This window comes from Argiope bruennichi, chromosome 10 (genome assembly GCF_947563725.1).
Source record: "Argiope bruennichi chromosome 10, qqArgBrue1.1, whole genome shotgun sequence".
In the NCBI taxonomy this organism is placed as follows: Eukaryota; Metazoa; Arthropoda; class Arachnida; order Araneae; family Araneidae; genus Argiope; species Argiope bruennichi.
In genome coordinates, this window is record NC_079160.1 from 33031315 (window position 1) to 33045340 (window position 14026).

A 14026-nucleotide genomic window follows, 5' to 3' on the forward strand; every position below is an offset into this window, starting at 1 on the left:
TGCCTATTCGTCGCATTAATCATTGCCCGTAATAAATCTTAATACTTGCTATTACGCATTGATGCCCATTATTTATTACAATTTATAGTAGAGTTCAATTTCATTATAATGTAAGATTTTCGTTTGCGAGTATAATTAAATAATAAAGGGTGTCCAAAAATTAAAGTTAGATTCGAATTCGCCACCATTCGTGCAGTGAAGTGTGACCATTTGAAGACTGACCCCTGAAGACCATTTCACAGCTGATAGTTGAGGGTTAGTAAAAGTGGGGCATTACACTTTGGAAAAACGTGTTTTTCTTGTGGAATGGTGTTTGAATTATAATGAAGTTCTGAAGGCCACAGTCTAAAAATGTGGAAATTGGCCCCTTAGATCGTGTGATTTAACACCATTGGATTTCTTTTTATGGGCTTATTTGAAGTCAAAGATCTATGCCAACAAGTCCATAAGCACGTGTGCACTAAAGGAGGAAATTCAGCAACATTTATTCAAAATTGGCATGGAGCATTTCGACAAACAAGTGCGTATGTGCCAGCAAAGCCGGGGAAGCCGTTTGTCCGCTATGTTATTCCATATATAACCCTATGCTGTGTACTTTACGATTCAATAAAAATATAACAATTTAAAGGAAAAAAATTTTTAAAAAATTCAAATCTTATGTTAATATGTTGTGCTATCGTGCAATGCTCCATTTTTATTAACATTTATGGCTCTTAACCGAATGGTTTTTTTTAAATAAGGTTATCAACACTTTGCTGGACGAATAGTAGCAAATGTTTCTATTATAAGTGACTGAAATTGAATGGCCCGAAATAACTTCGACTCTAGAACAGAGCATGTTTAATTTAAACTTTTCATTACTTACCGACATGCAGGAAAATCATTTACATTATTAACTAAAAGCCAGATTTGCCGGACACTGTTGCACATTATTATATGGCTCGTTATAGTAAAGATTCTGAATTTTTGAAATAATTTCTACTTCAAATTTAGTACTGGGTGTTTTCAGTGGTATAGAATCAAGATTTAATTAAATTAATCCAATAACTGTTAACTATTTGTTTACATAGTAGAAAACTGTCATTCGGAATGCACTAGATTACACGCACATCTACAATATACTAAATTTGAAACTCTGATCGTAAAATGAGTGAAAAAATGGTTACAAGATATATTATCATTACAAACAAATCAAAATTTTTTCGATAGGTATTTTTAAAGATTTAGGGTCAAGTAAGACATTTGGCAATACATTTTGCCGACTTTAATTTTTTTTTCTAATTTAAATTGGCTTTATGGGAAGAAGAAGATGCCACTATTTCTGGTAATCATAATCACATAATGCAAAGCTGATTAAATAATGCTTCCTCCATCAAATTTATTAATAAATTAGTTTTCTTTATAGGCACATTCCTAATTACATCGTTGTATTAGCAATCGAAAAGTATTAGGTGTAATCATGAACCTTAACCTGTTTCTTCAAAGGGAAACCAAAAACAAAATTAGGGTTTCCCTTTAACCCTTTAAAGGGCCATTTTTTTTCTAGTCATATTATGTTAAAATATTTTTAGGCTTGAAATTAGAATAAGGAAAGGGATTCATTTAGCTTATTAGATCAATTTAATTTGATTCATTAATTCATTTGGTTAATTAATAATTAAGTAACAAATCAAGACACATCATTTTGATTGAGATAAAGAACTGAAGCATTTAAATTTCTGTCTTTCTAAAAAAATTTGTCAGAACTTATGCCAACCCACAAAATTTCATACAAAGACTGATAAATTGGGTGGGAAGCATATTTCCCACGGCCCTAGAAAGGGTTAATTATTGCATACTTGTATACAATTTGTAGAGAAAAAGATAACGAAAGGGATGAAAGTTTTAATTTCACTTTTTCTTAACGCATCTGCAATTATTTATCTATTTTGCCTCAGTTGGGAACGCAGAGAGTTCTTTTTACATAGAATAACTGTTTTGATTATTGATTTTAAAATAGAATACCAGAATATGAATGAATTGTATCTACTATGAATTATATCTTTGCAGAAAGTGCTGACGACCGTCGATCTAACCTCTCTTGGCGTCGGAAGCTGTGTGGGTACTGGGATGTACCTGGTGGCCGGCATGGTAGCACATAAAGTAACTGGCCCATCTGTAGTGATGTCCTTCATAATAGCCGCAGTAGCATCTTTGTTTTCAGGTAAGTTCATATCACTTGATTTTTTGTTGCTATAGTGTTAAGTGTAAAAAATATAAATTCTATGAATTATTCATTATTAGAAAAATATTAAAGCTTTATCAGTTGTAATTGGTTAGGTTTCTCTATGTTTTATTACATTTAGATATATATTGAAATATTTATAAATAATGATTTTCTGCTTCGATAATATTGTGTAAAGATATGGATGGCGCGCAGTCTTCCAACAAAATAAAAACATAAAAAATTCCAAAAAGTTACAAAAATTAAAATGTTTTATCTACGATGAATTATTAGTGTGCTAAAAAATTAGAATTAAACAAACCAGTTTATAAAAGGAGCAGCCTAATAAAGTGCACGATCAAGGGTCGCGAAATACCCAGATCCACCAGTTCATAACCTTTAATTCTTGTTCCTTGAATCCTGCAGCAAACTGTGTAATCTACATATAGGAGATTGGATATCAATTTTTTTACAAGTTTGATCCTTCAATAATTCCATACCTCTTGACAGAATCGAACGAAATTTGCTGTTATGTTGGTTAGAATTATTGACTGCATTATTAAAATTTGCTGTGGTCCCTTATTTTACTGTTTAATCACATCTCACATTCCAATGTTCAAAGCACAAACAAAGAACCCACAATAAATAAGCAAATAAGCAGAATAAAAATTTTCTTATGTTTGAATTTTTTAAAGTTGCCATTATCAACTTAGACATTTTTTATTTCTCCCGTGACCTAATAGATATTGCCAAGTTCAAAGTGGAATCCTAAGTTAACTTTTCATGGAAAAAATGGACATGGAAAAAAGGACTAAGAGAGTTTATTTAACTGAAATCTTCAATATTAGATCCTATTCAAATAAGGATTGAAGTCTCTAAAACGTCTTAAGAGATTGAATGTAAGATTCGTAAAATTATATGTTTTTTGCATTCTCTTATTTACGTATATAATGTATAAATTCTGGACGAGTCTCGAGTACAGCACTTAGTGTAATAAATAGAAAATTGAAATAAATTTTTAGTGTAATGTAGGAAATGTGTTTCAAGATTTCGCAAATCAGTTTTTCACGACCCAACTTTTGTTCGGCAGGTTCTGCTGACACACTGTATCTACCTCCTTTTTACAAAGTGAGCGCTCACGTGATTACACAGTAAATCACATGTCTCCAAATGATTTCCTGCACGAAACTCTGTTTCTCCGTCACACCCCATTACGAAATATAAACAGCCGATATTCAAACAAACCTTCCCCTAAGTGGCAGCAGAGCCCTCGCCGTAACAGGAAGCTCGGGGAAGTTCGATACACCCTTTGAGCCGGATCGATTGGTCCGGCCTTTCTGGGGGAGGATAGAAGGGGGTCAAAGTCTGGCGGAATTTTTCTGGCCGTTTGCCAGGATTTAGGGGAGCGAAGGTTTTATTGCCTAATGAGCAAGATGATTTTTTTTTTAATTCTTCAGCTGCCTCACTTATTTATTTCGGGTTGACTTTAACGATTTTGCTAAATTAAATGTGATAGTAAATAGGTTTAGGGGATGGTAGGTGATCGAAGTATGGTAACGGATATTCGCGAGGAGGGTTTCTGGTTATGTCAGGTGATTTTGCGGTGATGATATGGAATTGCAGTATAAAACGGCAAAATCTTTTAAGCAAAACGAATAAAGAATGGCGATGATATCGATTTGGGGAATCCAATTACTGACTGGTCAATAGTGTGTGATTAGTGACTTAGTAACGAGATAGCAAAGGGGCTGTAGATGCCTCCACCCCCAATACCAGTTTCCGGGAATGCTAAGAAAGCAGAATATTACTGCGGTTATGACACTAATGTCTAAACATTAATCGTGGCTAATTATTATGTAACTTTCTAAAGGAAAATTTGATGAGATGTGGAAAAAAAATCATACCTTGGGTGCCTTCTATTTCTGTGAATTCACCAATAGTGTATTTAAACATTTTGAGGTTTGTCATCAAAATCAGTTTGTAATAAACAGCGATCCACTAACAGAAAAAAAATGCAAAACTGAATACAAAATATGAAAGGCAGAAAGAAAATATTAGCAATAACTTTCAATTCCATCCGTGGAAAGACAGAATATAATGAATTAGCATAAATATTATTTATTCATGCTTAGGTTTATTCATAGATTGATAGAGCAGTCATTTTATTCTTAAAAAGTCCTCTCTGAGTTATTTAACACCAAAATAGTAGTTGACATTTGGACATCCGATAATGGCTCAGATAAACTCCGCTTAGCGTTATAGACGGCGGTGGACGAATATATATATATATATATATATATATATATATATATATATATATATATATATATATATATATATATATATATATATATATATATATATATATATTATTTTTTGAAAGAAAGAATAAATAAATTTGTTAATCAAGAGGCCAGTTCAAAAGTGGCGGGAGATAAATAAAAAAGCATATATAGACAAAGTGAGGCATGACGTTCATAGCTATTTTTATTAGTCATATAAATTTCAATCCAGTACATTTGCATATGTCCTCTATAAATATTTTGCAAATGAATAAATACTTCCATATTAAAAAAAAGTGAGATAATGGACTATCTATAGATTACAGATAATAATAAAAATATATGATAACTGATAATAAGATATTTCTACTCTATAAAAACGAAAAAACAAAAGCTTGAAGTTTAATTTTTACTCTGGTCGAATGAGTAAAATTTGCTTAATTGATCTTTCAATGCACTTCTAAGAAATTTTCATAAGGGAACTAAACTGCCTATGACGACCAGATGTTAGCCAATCATATAAATAATATTAATCTAGTAGTCTAGTATTAAATAGTCTAGTAGTGGAGCAATTTTGATTAATTGTATTTTATTAAAACAAAATTAAGTACTATTTCATAATAAACTTGATCAATAAACTTACAAATTTTGGATTAGTTAGCAATTGGCGAAATCGGTCCATTTTTAAGTTTTAGATGTTACTTAATTTTTATTTTATTACTTTAGAGGGCTGGCGACTATTAATAATACTCATAAAGGTCACGAGCTTTCACATGAAAATTAAATTTTCTAAGTCAGTATAGTAATTGTGATTCAGGGATTCTATCAACGGCTTTCACTAGAGAATTTATATTGAAATAATGTTTTTGTGACTTTCCTAAAAAAATGGAAGACAGGTGACCATTGATGATATATGTAGGGATCAAAAGTTTTCTTTAGAAATAAAAATGCGCAAAATCGTTCTTAAAATTATTTTATAGTATCATGCATTTTTACAGCAATTCTACTGTAAAAGTTCAAAATAAAAAGCAGAATTCATACTGAACGCTATCAAAAATTTTGAAAAATGCGATAAATTTACAAAACACTCGTATGATTTAAGATATTGTGTAGCAGTCAAATACTGGAGTAAATACAGGGTCTTAAAAACCGTTCATTTGCGAACATAGTGGGAAATAGTTACAGACATAATGAACTCACGGAAAAATTCAGAAATAAAAACATCTTTTTAGAATCTTAAGTAAACCAAAGTAATTTGGTTAATTTAAAATTTTTAGATTATAATGTAGTGAAAGCTTATAAGCCTATTAACAGCTACGCTACAAGAGCAATTGCTTTTTATCGTGGTCATGTTACTGAGCTGCGAACCACAAGGTCCCAGGTTCTATCCTCGCTCAATTCAATTCGCAACAATATATATATTATTCCATTTAATAATTTTTAAACACTACTGGCCCATTCTTTCAATGCTGAAAACTTAATGCTGCCATAATGACAATATACATTTACCGATCGATATTTCCGATATTTCCAATTCACAACTCAAAGCTCGACAACGAAAACATCCTTATTATTTATATCTCCAAAATCTAAATATTGAATTAATTTTTCTGTTTTTTCCTATAACATAGCAGCTTCACAATCAGATTTCTTTTCATATTGCCAAATTCTCGCCGTTTTACTTCATCTGATATCGCTGGACGTTCCATTACTATTTTAAAAAACAATGCAGACTTAACACGTGTATTGATTAGATATTCAGACGATTTCTAGTCAGGAGACGAAAAATTTCCGTTATTCGAAAAAGATAAATCGGAAAGTATTTAGTGTTATTCATTAGTATTACCACACACGGTGTGTCTAAAAATAGAATTAACAAATAATATTGTTTTAACATGTTTGGTGTTAATTAAAGCTTTACTTTTCTTTTTTTTGTCGTCATTTCAACGTCAAGTGCAATATAAATACTTACAAATTCTCGCCGTTTTACTTCATCTGATATCGCTGGACGTTCCATTACTATTTTAAAAAACAATGCAGACTTAACACGTGTATTGATTAGATATTCAGACGATTTCTAGTCAGGAGACGAAAAATTTCCGTTATTCGAAAAAGATAAATCGGAAAGTATTTAGTGTTATTCATTACCACACACGGTGTGTCTAAAAATAGAATTAACAAATAATATTGTTTTAACATATTTGGTGTTAATTAAAGCTTTACTTTTCTTTTTTTTTTGTCGTCATTTCAACGTCAAGTGCAATATAAATACTTACTACGAAGTAGTAATGATTTTTATTACATTTTTTCAAACAATACTGGTAAAACAAAGGCTTAGATACTAAGAAAAGGATATTAGATGAAGTAAAGCCATGTGTCAGGTGAATCCCTACCCTATCTACTAATTAGAAAGCTAATGTTTGTGTGCGAATATAATTTTAGCACAGTTGCCTGGCCGAATAGAAGAAACTTCCGAAACTTTAAAACAACGACTTATTTCCTCACGGGAGGCATAATTTTTGTACAAAGTATAAGTAGTAAGAAATACGTCAGTCTACATCATGGCACAAGAGCAGAAGGGACCAAAACCTTTCCCTTCATTGGTTTTACTATGATATTTTGATAGGGATGTCTTTCTCTTAGGAAAGGGAATTTTAGGTATCTTTAGAATGTTGTAAGCATTAGATATTTTTCTCTTTGCTCAAAGCGTGAGAACTTGCTGAATTCAGCAGTATTACAGAACGTGAGTAGAAGTAATTTAATAAAAAAAAAAGAAAAAAGAAAGGGAATTATATCAGAAAATAAGAGAACATTTTAGAATGAAGTTAATAGGAAATAAAAATCAAAATTAGGAAATTATTTAAGACTTAAATTAGATTAAGAAGTGTCATTATACATATATATATATAAATTACTTTTATTTATTTACTGAAACTTAAATCGAGGCTCAATGTAACTGATTCAAAATTTAAAAATATAATTATTTAGAGAAGAAATTAGTGATAAGAGATAACTTAGTATATGTCGATTAATAAGAGAGAAAATAATTAATTCTAAACAAGCAAACAAAATCTTTGCAAATTCTTCACTACCTACTCATTCCTCTCTCAAAATCGGCTAATATTGTTTTGCTAAAACCACAGTTTTAAAGAGACGTAAAGACAGTGCCGAGAAATTGACCTTCATAATTCTTTATCAAAATAATTGGTCTTTTTAAAAGCGGTAATGCTTTTCCCCTATTTACCTCCAAGAGCAAAATAATCCGGCTTCAGCTTTTGTTCCGTCGCTTCTGCTGCAAGCATAGTGTTTCATAAGCGGATTAGGAAACAAGGGATTTGCATAGGAGCACACAACATAAAGGGAAAAGAAAGAAGATAAATGAAAAGTTAAAGCAGCATTTCCTTTTCTTTTTAGTGTGGGTAAAGTGGTTTAGGTTTTTAAATTCGTTTTCAGCAAATATGATTGTGGTTTTCATTGAATGGATTTATGGCGATATTATTTTCTCGCCTTTTATTATTTGTAAGGTTTCTTTTCACTTTTATTTTGGAAGAATCTCTAGAATCTTTCAAATCATTGCCATAGAAATGTGGTATTAAAAGGATTTTCGCATATAAAACTTCTGTAAATTTAAAAATTAGTGAAGTAGTGATGAGCTGGAAGGCTCTTAATCTTGTTACATAAATTGTCCAGTGTGTGCAATACCAAATTCTACAAATTTGATAACGGATAATTACGCTTTATTTCACCAAAAAAATGAAGATTAGATAACAAAATACAACCGAATTATGTAACCAAACAAGAGGCAATAGTTTTAAATCTGTAGCTAGAGAGCTCGCTTTGTGATAAACAATTCAAAGAGAGAGTTTACTCGAATTCATTCGTTTTAAATTTGGCTTTCTCACATTTATATAAGTTTTTCTGAGTGTACATGGAATTTGCTGGAAGAATCGACGGCTCTCGCGTCTAATAGAGATGTCACCAAATTCTTTTTATTTTTGTCGCCAAATTATGGCGACAAAAAATATGGATTATTGACTTGGTGATAATTCAGTATTTTTTTAGTAATATCCGTTTATCCCTGTTTCCAACCGTTCTATAGACATTTTTTGAAAAGAGTATCAAATATTTGTATCACTTTTGATACTCCTACATTCAATTTTAGAAAGAATAATTTATACCAAGCATAAATAATTATTTAAGAACAAATATTATGCCACTGTGTGCAGAACACTCATATTGTGAACAGTTTTAGTTTACTTTAGTTTATTTATATTAGCATCCGGTTTTGAAACACAACAAGTTCTGTTGTGAGGCAGATCTCGTAATTTTGAACCGCGATTAGATGTCGAGGAGGAATTGGCACCCTTTCACTAAACATCCACGCTATACCAGAATATTGTATTGCAGTATCCGGAACGCACGAAGACGTCATTAGATAATTAATTTTTAATGATATATATAATGTTTATATAAATTATATATATAGATTTTTATTGACGTATGATTCAGTATATAGCACTTTTTTAATTTATACGTGCATTAATTTGTATTAGACTGATTCTTATATGAGTTTATCAAACTGCAAAGTGTAAATTTTAATGAATACATTCAATTTCATACAATAGATTAATAGCCAAGAAAAAATAAGTTGGTCGCCAAAATGGATATTAAACAAATTAAACTTGGTATGTGGTATTTACTAGTAATGTTAATCTCTAAAATTTCAAAATATGTAGTAAGATTTTACTCAATTAATTTACAAAAAGAGGTTTGAAATGTACACTTCATTCTCATTAAAACGTCAACTGCTAAAATACTAAACTCAAAAGAAACTATATAGTGTACTAGTCGTCTTTGACAACCATCTAATTCGTTGGAATTATTAATTGTAAAAAAATGAATTAAAAGTTTTGCATCCAATTTTGCCGTGTTAACTCCTCATTTAAGTATTTTTAAATTTCAAATTTTAATTAACATTCAACTATTAACACTTTTCATGACTTATACTATTCTTTTCGCTGTACACTTCCTTTTAATGTTTAATGTGCCATTTCAGTTAAATGTGAAATATTTTTTTTAAAAGGAAGCGATAAAACTTCAATTAATTCAATAATTTGCTCGAAATTTCTGCATATTCAGAAATAAAATTTAAAAGTTTTTCAGTACAAGTAATCAGCATTGAAGTTTTATGTGCATGCTTTACTTATTATATTTCATTACTTACATAAAATCTTAACATCTCATTTACTTATTGAAAAAAAAAAAAACGCAAGAACTGACTATATCTTCAAAGTTAAAATATCGATAGGATATTTTCATATAAGTACAACTACATTTCAAGAAAGAGAAATAATATTTAAAGATGGATGAATTAAAAAATTTTTCCATCTTTATTTACTATTGATGTGAAAGTTTAACAACAATTACCATAAAATAAAAAAAGTTCAAATGAACTTGAAAGTTGAAATCTTGCTTATGAAAGCAACATACATAATATGAAAAAATGAGTTGGATAAAATATAAATAAAGTAAATTCATAAAATATAACAAGAAAAAATTATTTATGATTTACCAAGTAATATGAAGAAATAAGCAGAATATTCATTCTTTACAAATAATACTTATTTATATAGGTACAATCGAATTTAAAATAATATTTATATAAATAATGAAAATGGAATGAATATTTAGAAAGGTAATGAAATGGTAAAAAATCATTTACGATTTACATATTTATATAGATAAAGAAAACGGTTTAAACTTCACCTTATAATAATGAACAGTTTCTTAATATTTATTAGAAATGGGCGGCATTTTACGCAATCCTGTCTTGAAATAATGCAAGATGTCTTTTGGGACAGATCTTGTAATTTTAAACCACGCTCAAATGACAATCATCATCAGTGGACAAACAAATCGGCATCATTGAAACGGTAAATATTGAAGTTTAAGATATAAAGATTACTTTCATGCAATAATATTTTTAAATGTTATCATGAATAAAGTCAAAATCGTGCTTAAATTTTAATTAATTTAATTTAGATAATCGAAATGCGCTCCTACCATCAATATTTTTGAATTTTAATTGTAAATTTCAGCAGTTTTGTAGAATGTCAAAAAAAAAAAAAACAACCCCTCGAGATTGTGATAAATCTCCACGTTTTAGAACCTGAGCTCAAAAAAAGTATTTTTAGAAATGTATTTCTGCCTTTGACAAAGATAATTCAAAAAGCTTTGAGTTAGATAGTTGAAATTTGGTATACGGTCTTTACTCCAAATTTGCAGATTTCTATCAAATTTTTAGTAAAATCTTCTCAAAATAAGTCCATCGATCCTACTGCTCAAGTGTTAATTAACTCGAAAACTACAAAACGAAGAGAGCTAGATAGATGAGAATCGGTACACAGATTTAACATCTATACTGTAAACACCTGTCAAATGGGGAGCCAAATTCAATAACAGGTTGGACAGGTCTGTCGGTCTGTACGTTCAGAAGACTATGAACGTGATTATTCAAAAACTTAGTAACTTAAACAAATCAAATTTAATGTGTGATTTTGTGACTGCAAGCTCAGTATTGTATCAAATTTTAGTTTCACTCAGTTAAGAAAGACTTTTTTAAAAAAACAAATCTTATTTTTGGTTACCTCATTCCATGAATTAATCGCCAAATAACTCGCCAAGGTTAGCTCAATAGATTCTATAAAAATACTAAATTCATGCCAAAGGTTAATATTTCGTAGCTATTGTACGCCAATGCATTGCGGTGCTTTCTCTGGCATGACAAGTTTATTAGAGAAAATGCGAGAGAGTTTTGGGGAGACAATTCCTGCTGGTATTATTAGCAGATGTATGCAAAAAAGAAACTCAGAAGAGAGCTATTAATTCTTGTGTTTGGTTATAATTCTAGAAAATATGACTAAAAACATCGAAATAACGAAATCAGAAAACCGAGAGAAATAATCCTTAATGTCATCAGTGTAAATTTGTTTTTTGATGTTTATAAAGGGTATATACATTATGTAAAGGTTATATACATTATGTAAAGGGTATATATATTTACAGCACTGAATATATCTGTATACATAACAAGTAAGAAAACACGTATTTGATTACATATTAAGAAGTATTTTTATCCAGAAAAGTACTTGAAAATGGATGGAAAAAGATTTCGACATTTTTCGAAAACAACATCTGTTGGATAAAAATAGAATTTAAGCCGAATAAATCTTATTAAACTTACTCAACTAATAAACGGCATTTTTTTTCTTTGTATAAAAGCAATTCAACCAATAAGCAATTGCGAAATTGAAAGCAACAAAGAACAGCTTTTTCTTTACATAATTCATCTGTTTTTTTCTCTCTCTTTTTTGCTGGTATTTTTCTTTAGTAAGGTAGTCTTGATAATTTTAAGGCCAATAGATTTTATTTTCTTTACATATTTAGTACCGAAGAAAAACTGTGAAATATAATTAATCTGTTTACTAGTTTGAAATATGGTTGAGTGTCTATTGAAATTTTTTATTTCACTCGTTTTCATTTGAAATTTGGAAATGTTGCTGGATGCTTGGTTTTCTTTAACTAGCCAAGCGCAAAAGCCATGAAATTAACAATAAAGGTAAAATGTTATAACTTCTAATTGTTAAAGTGACCCATTGGAGCAACTGAAGAATTCATCGAAAAAGTAAGCAAGTTCTCGCTTCTCATCAAAGTAATGGTTTGGAATTGCTTTACGTTCATTCCCATGACGAGATATATCTGTTGTAGAAAAGGATGGGATGGCACATGATGGTTCTTACGAGTCCATCATCACTTTCTATATAACTGTCATTTTCATGACAATAGGTACGATTCAAAATTGAATTTCAGAAATCATCAAAAAGTGAGTAAAAAATTGATTACCATTATATTGTTACAAATCTGTGATGTTGCTTCCCAGCATGGTTGGTTTAATCACTGGAAAGACCGTTTTACGATCAGCTCTATTGGATGCTGATCGGATGTCGAATCAGTGATCTCAGAGTTTGGTGACAAATTTGGCGGCTATTTGGTGATTTGGCGACGAATCTAGCAACTTTGTAGACAATAGATATTACTGGAAACTTCCAAAATTTTAACAATTCAACCAACCGAGATACGCTAGATTGGTCCAGAACCTTCTCTGCCCGCCTCCAGGAACTTTAAAAGGCCGGCAGTCTTAAGCCAAAATTAATCGTATAAAGAGTCTACAGCGAATAGTTGGATCAGTCCAGCGAAGAGCTCATCGATTACTGAATTGAACTATGTGCCGAGTCTTAGTGTTTATTGTGGAAGCAGCATCGAGTCGTGTGTGGAGTAGCCAGTCGTGTTTTAGTGAGTCGGCAGTTGGATACAGCTAAAGCGAGGAGAGAGTGGAGAATTGCAGATGTTTGGAGAGGCCGTAGAGTGAAGCTACGCAGACTCCCTCCTTCTGCTGAATTCTGTCTGGCCGCTTTGTGTGCTGTGGTTGTTTTTATTACCGATTATTACTTGTGCACTATTGTTTGTTGTAGTGTGCTGCTGTGTGTTTCCTGTGTTCGTCTCGGCTGTATATTTGTCGTCTTCATGTTAATAAAAGTTTCCGTCTGTCACTAAAGGACTGTTTATTGCGTCGACCAACAAATCGCGAAAGAACTCCGACGGAAGTATTCCGTAACAATAAGTTTTTATAATCTTGAAACATGAAAAATAGTAAGAAATCAAATCAAATACAAATATAAAAATACACTGATAAACAAAACAAGCTCTCCAACTTTTATTATTTTAGTGAACCTATTAGTTGCTGAATTTTTTTCCTCTTTTCCGAAATGTATACCCATGCTAATTATTGCCTTGCTGCTTTTCTTCTGGCAGCGACGCTAACTTAATTTTTGAATTAATTACGGCTAAATCGATTAAAATAATAAAAAAAATATCTGGTTTGTATCCCTTTTTTCAGTCTCTTCGTCATTAAGGAACACCCGTTTAATTTTTATAGTAGCACATTTTATCTGATTAAATATTGAAGTAACGTTAATCGCAATTTTTTTTTAAATTGCCCAGTTTTAAAAACAACTATATATAAAATTTTCCTTTCTTATTTATTGATTAACTTTTCGAAAATTTTCAGTATGCATTGGGAAAAATTAAAGGAATCTACCGTTAATTGTAATATTAATAGCTCATTTCAAAAGCATTAGATATGGATAAACAATTTTCTAATAGAAAAAAATTCTTTAAATAACGTAAGGAATTATATTTTGTTTTGTTTACTGTTGTCGATTATATTTGTTGTTACTGATCCAAAAATTAGCAAATAGAAATATTTATACATTTCTTGAATTTTACTAGTCATCTCCTCAAATAATAAAGATGGACGTGTGTTGGTTCTTTAGAAAATGGAATGATTGTTCAAGAGTCATAAATTAGCATATATAATATGCACTTTGGAAGATAAGGATCTGAATTTCAGTGCAATTTTTAAAAAAATTTATTCAGATTTTTAAATTTTTATTTAGAAATATTTTAAATTGAATTAATTTTT

The 14026-nt window shown here is 30.5% G+C and overlaps 1 protein-coding gene across 1 annotated transcript in view; it reads left to right on the forward strand.

Moving 5' to 3' along the window:
* LOC129987494 (probable cationic amino acid transporter) overlaps positions 1–14026 on the forward strand; it is a 191614-nt gene that overhangs the window by 109359 nt on the left and 68229 nt on the right. The window contains exon 3 of the mRNA XM_056095469.1: positions 2050–2203. Coding sequence (XP_055951444.1) covers positions 2050–2203 — 154 coding nt within the window. The remainder of the gene's footprint in view (positions 1–2049; positions 2204–14026) is intronic.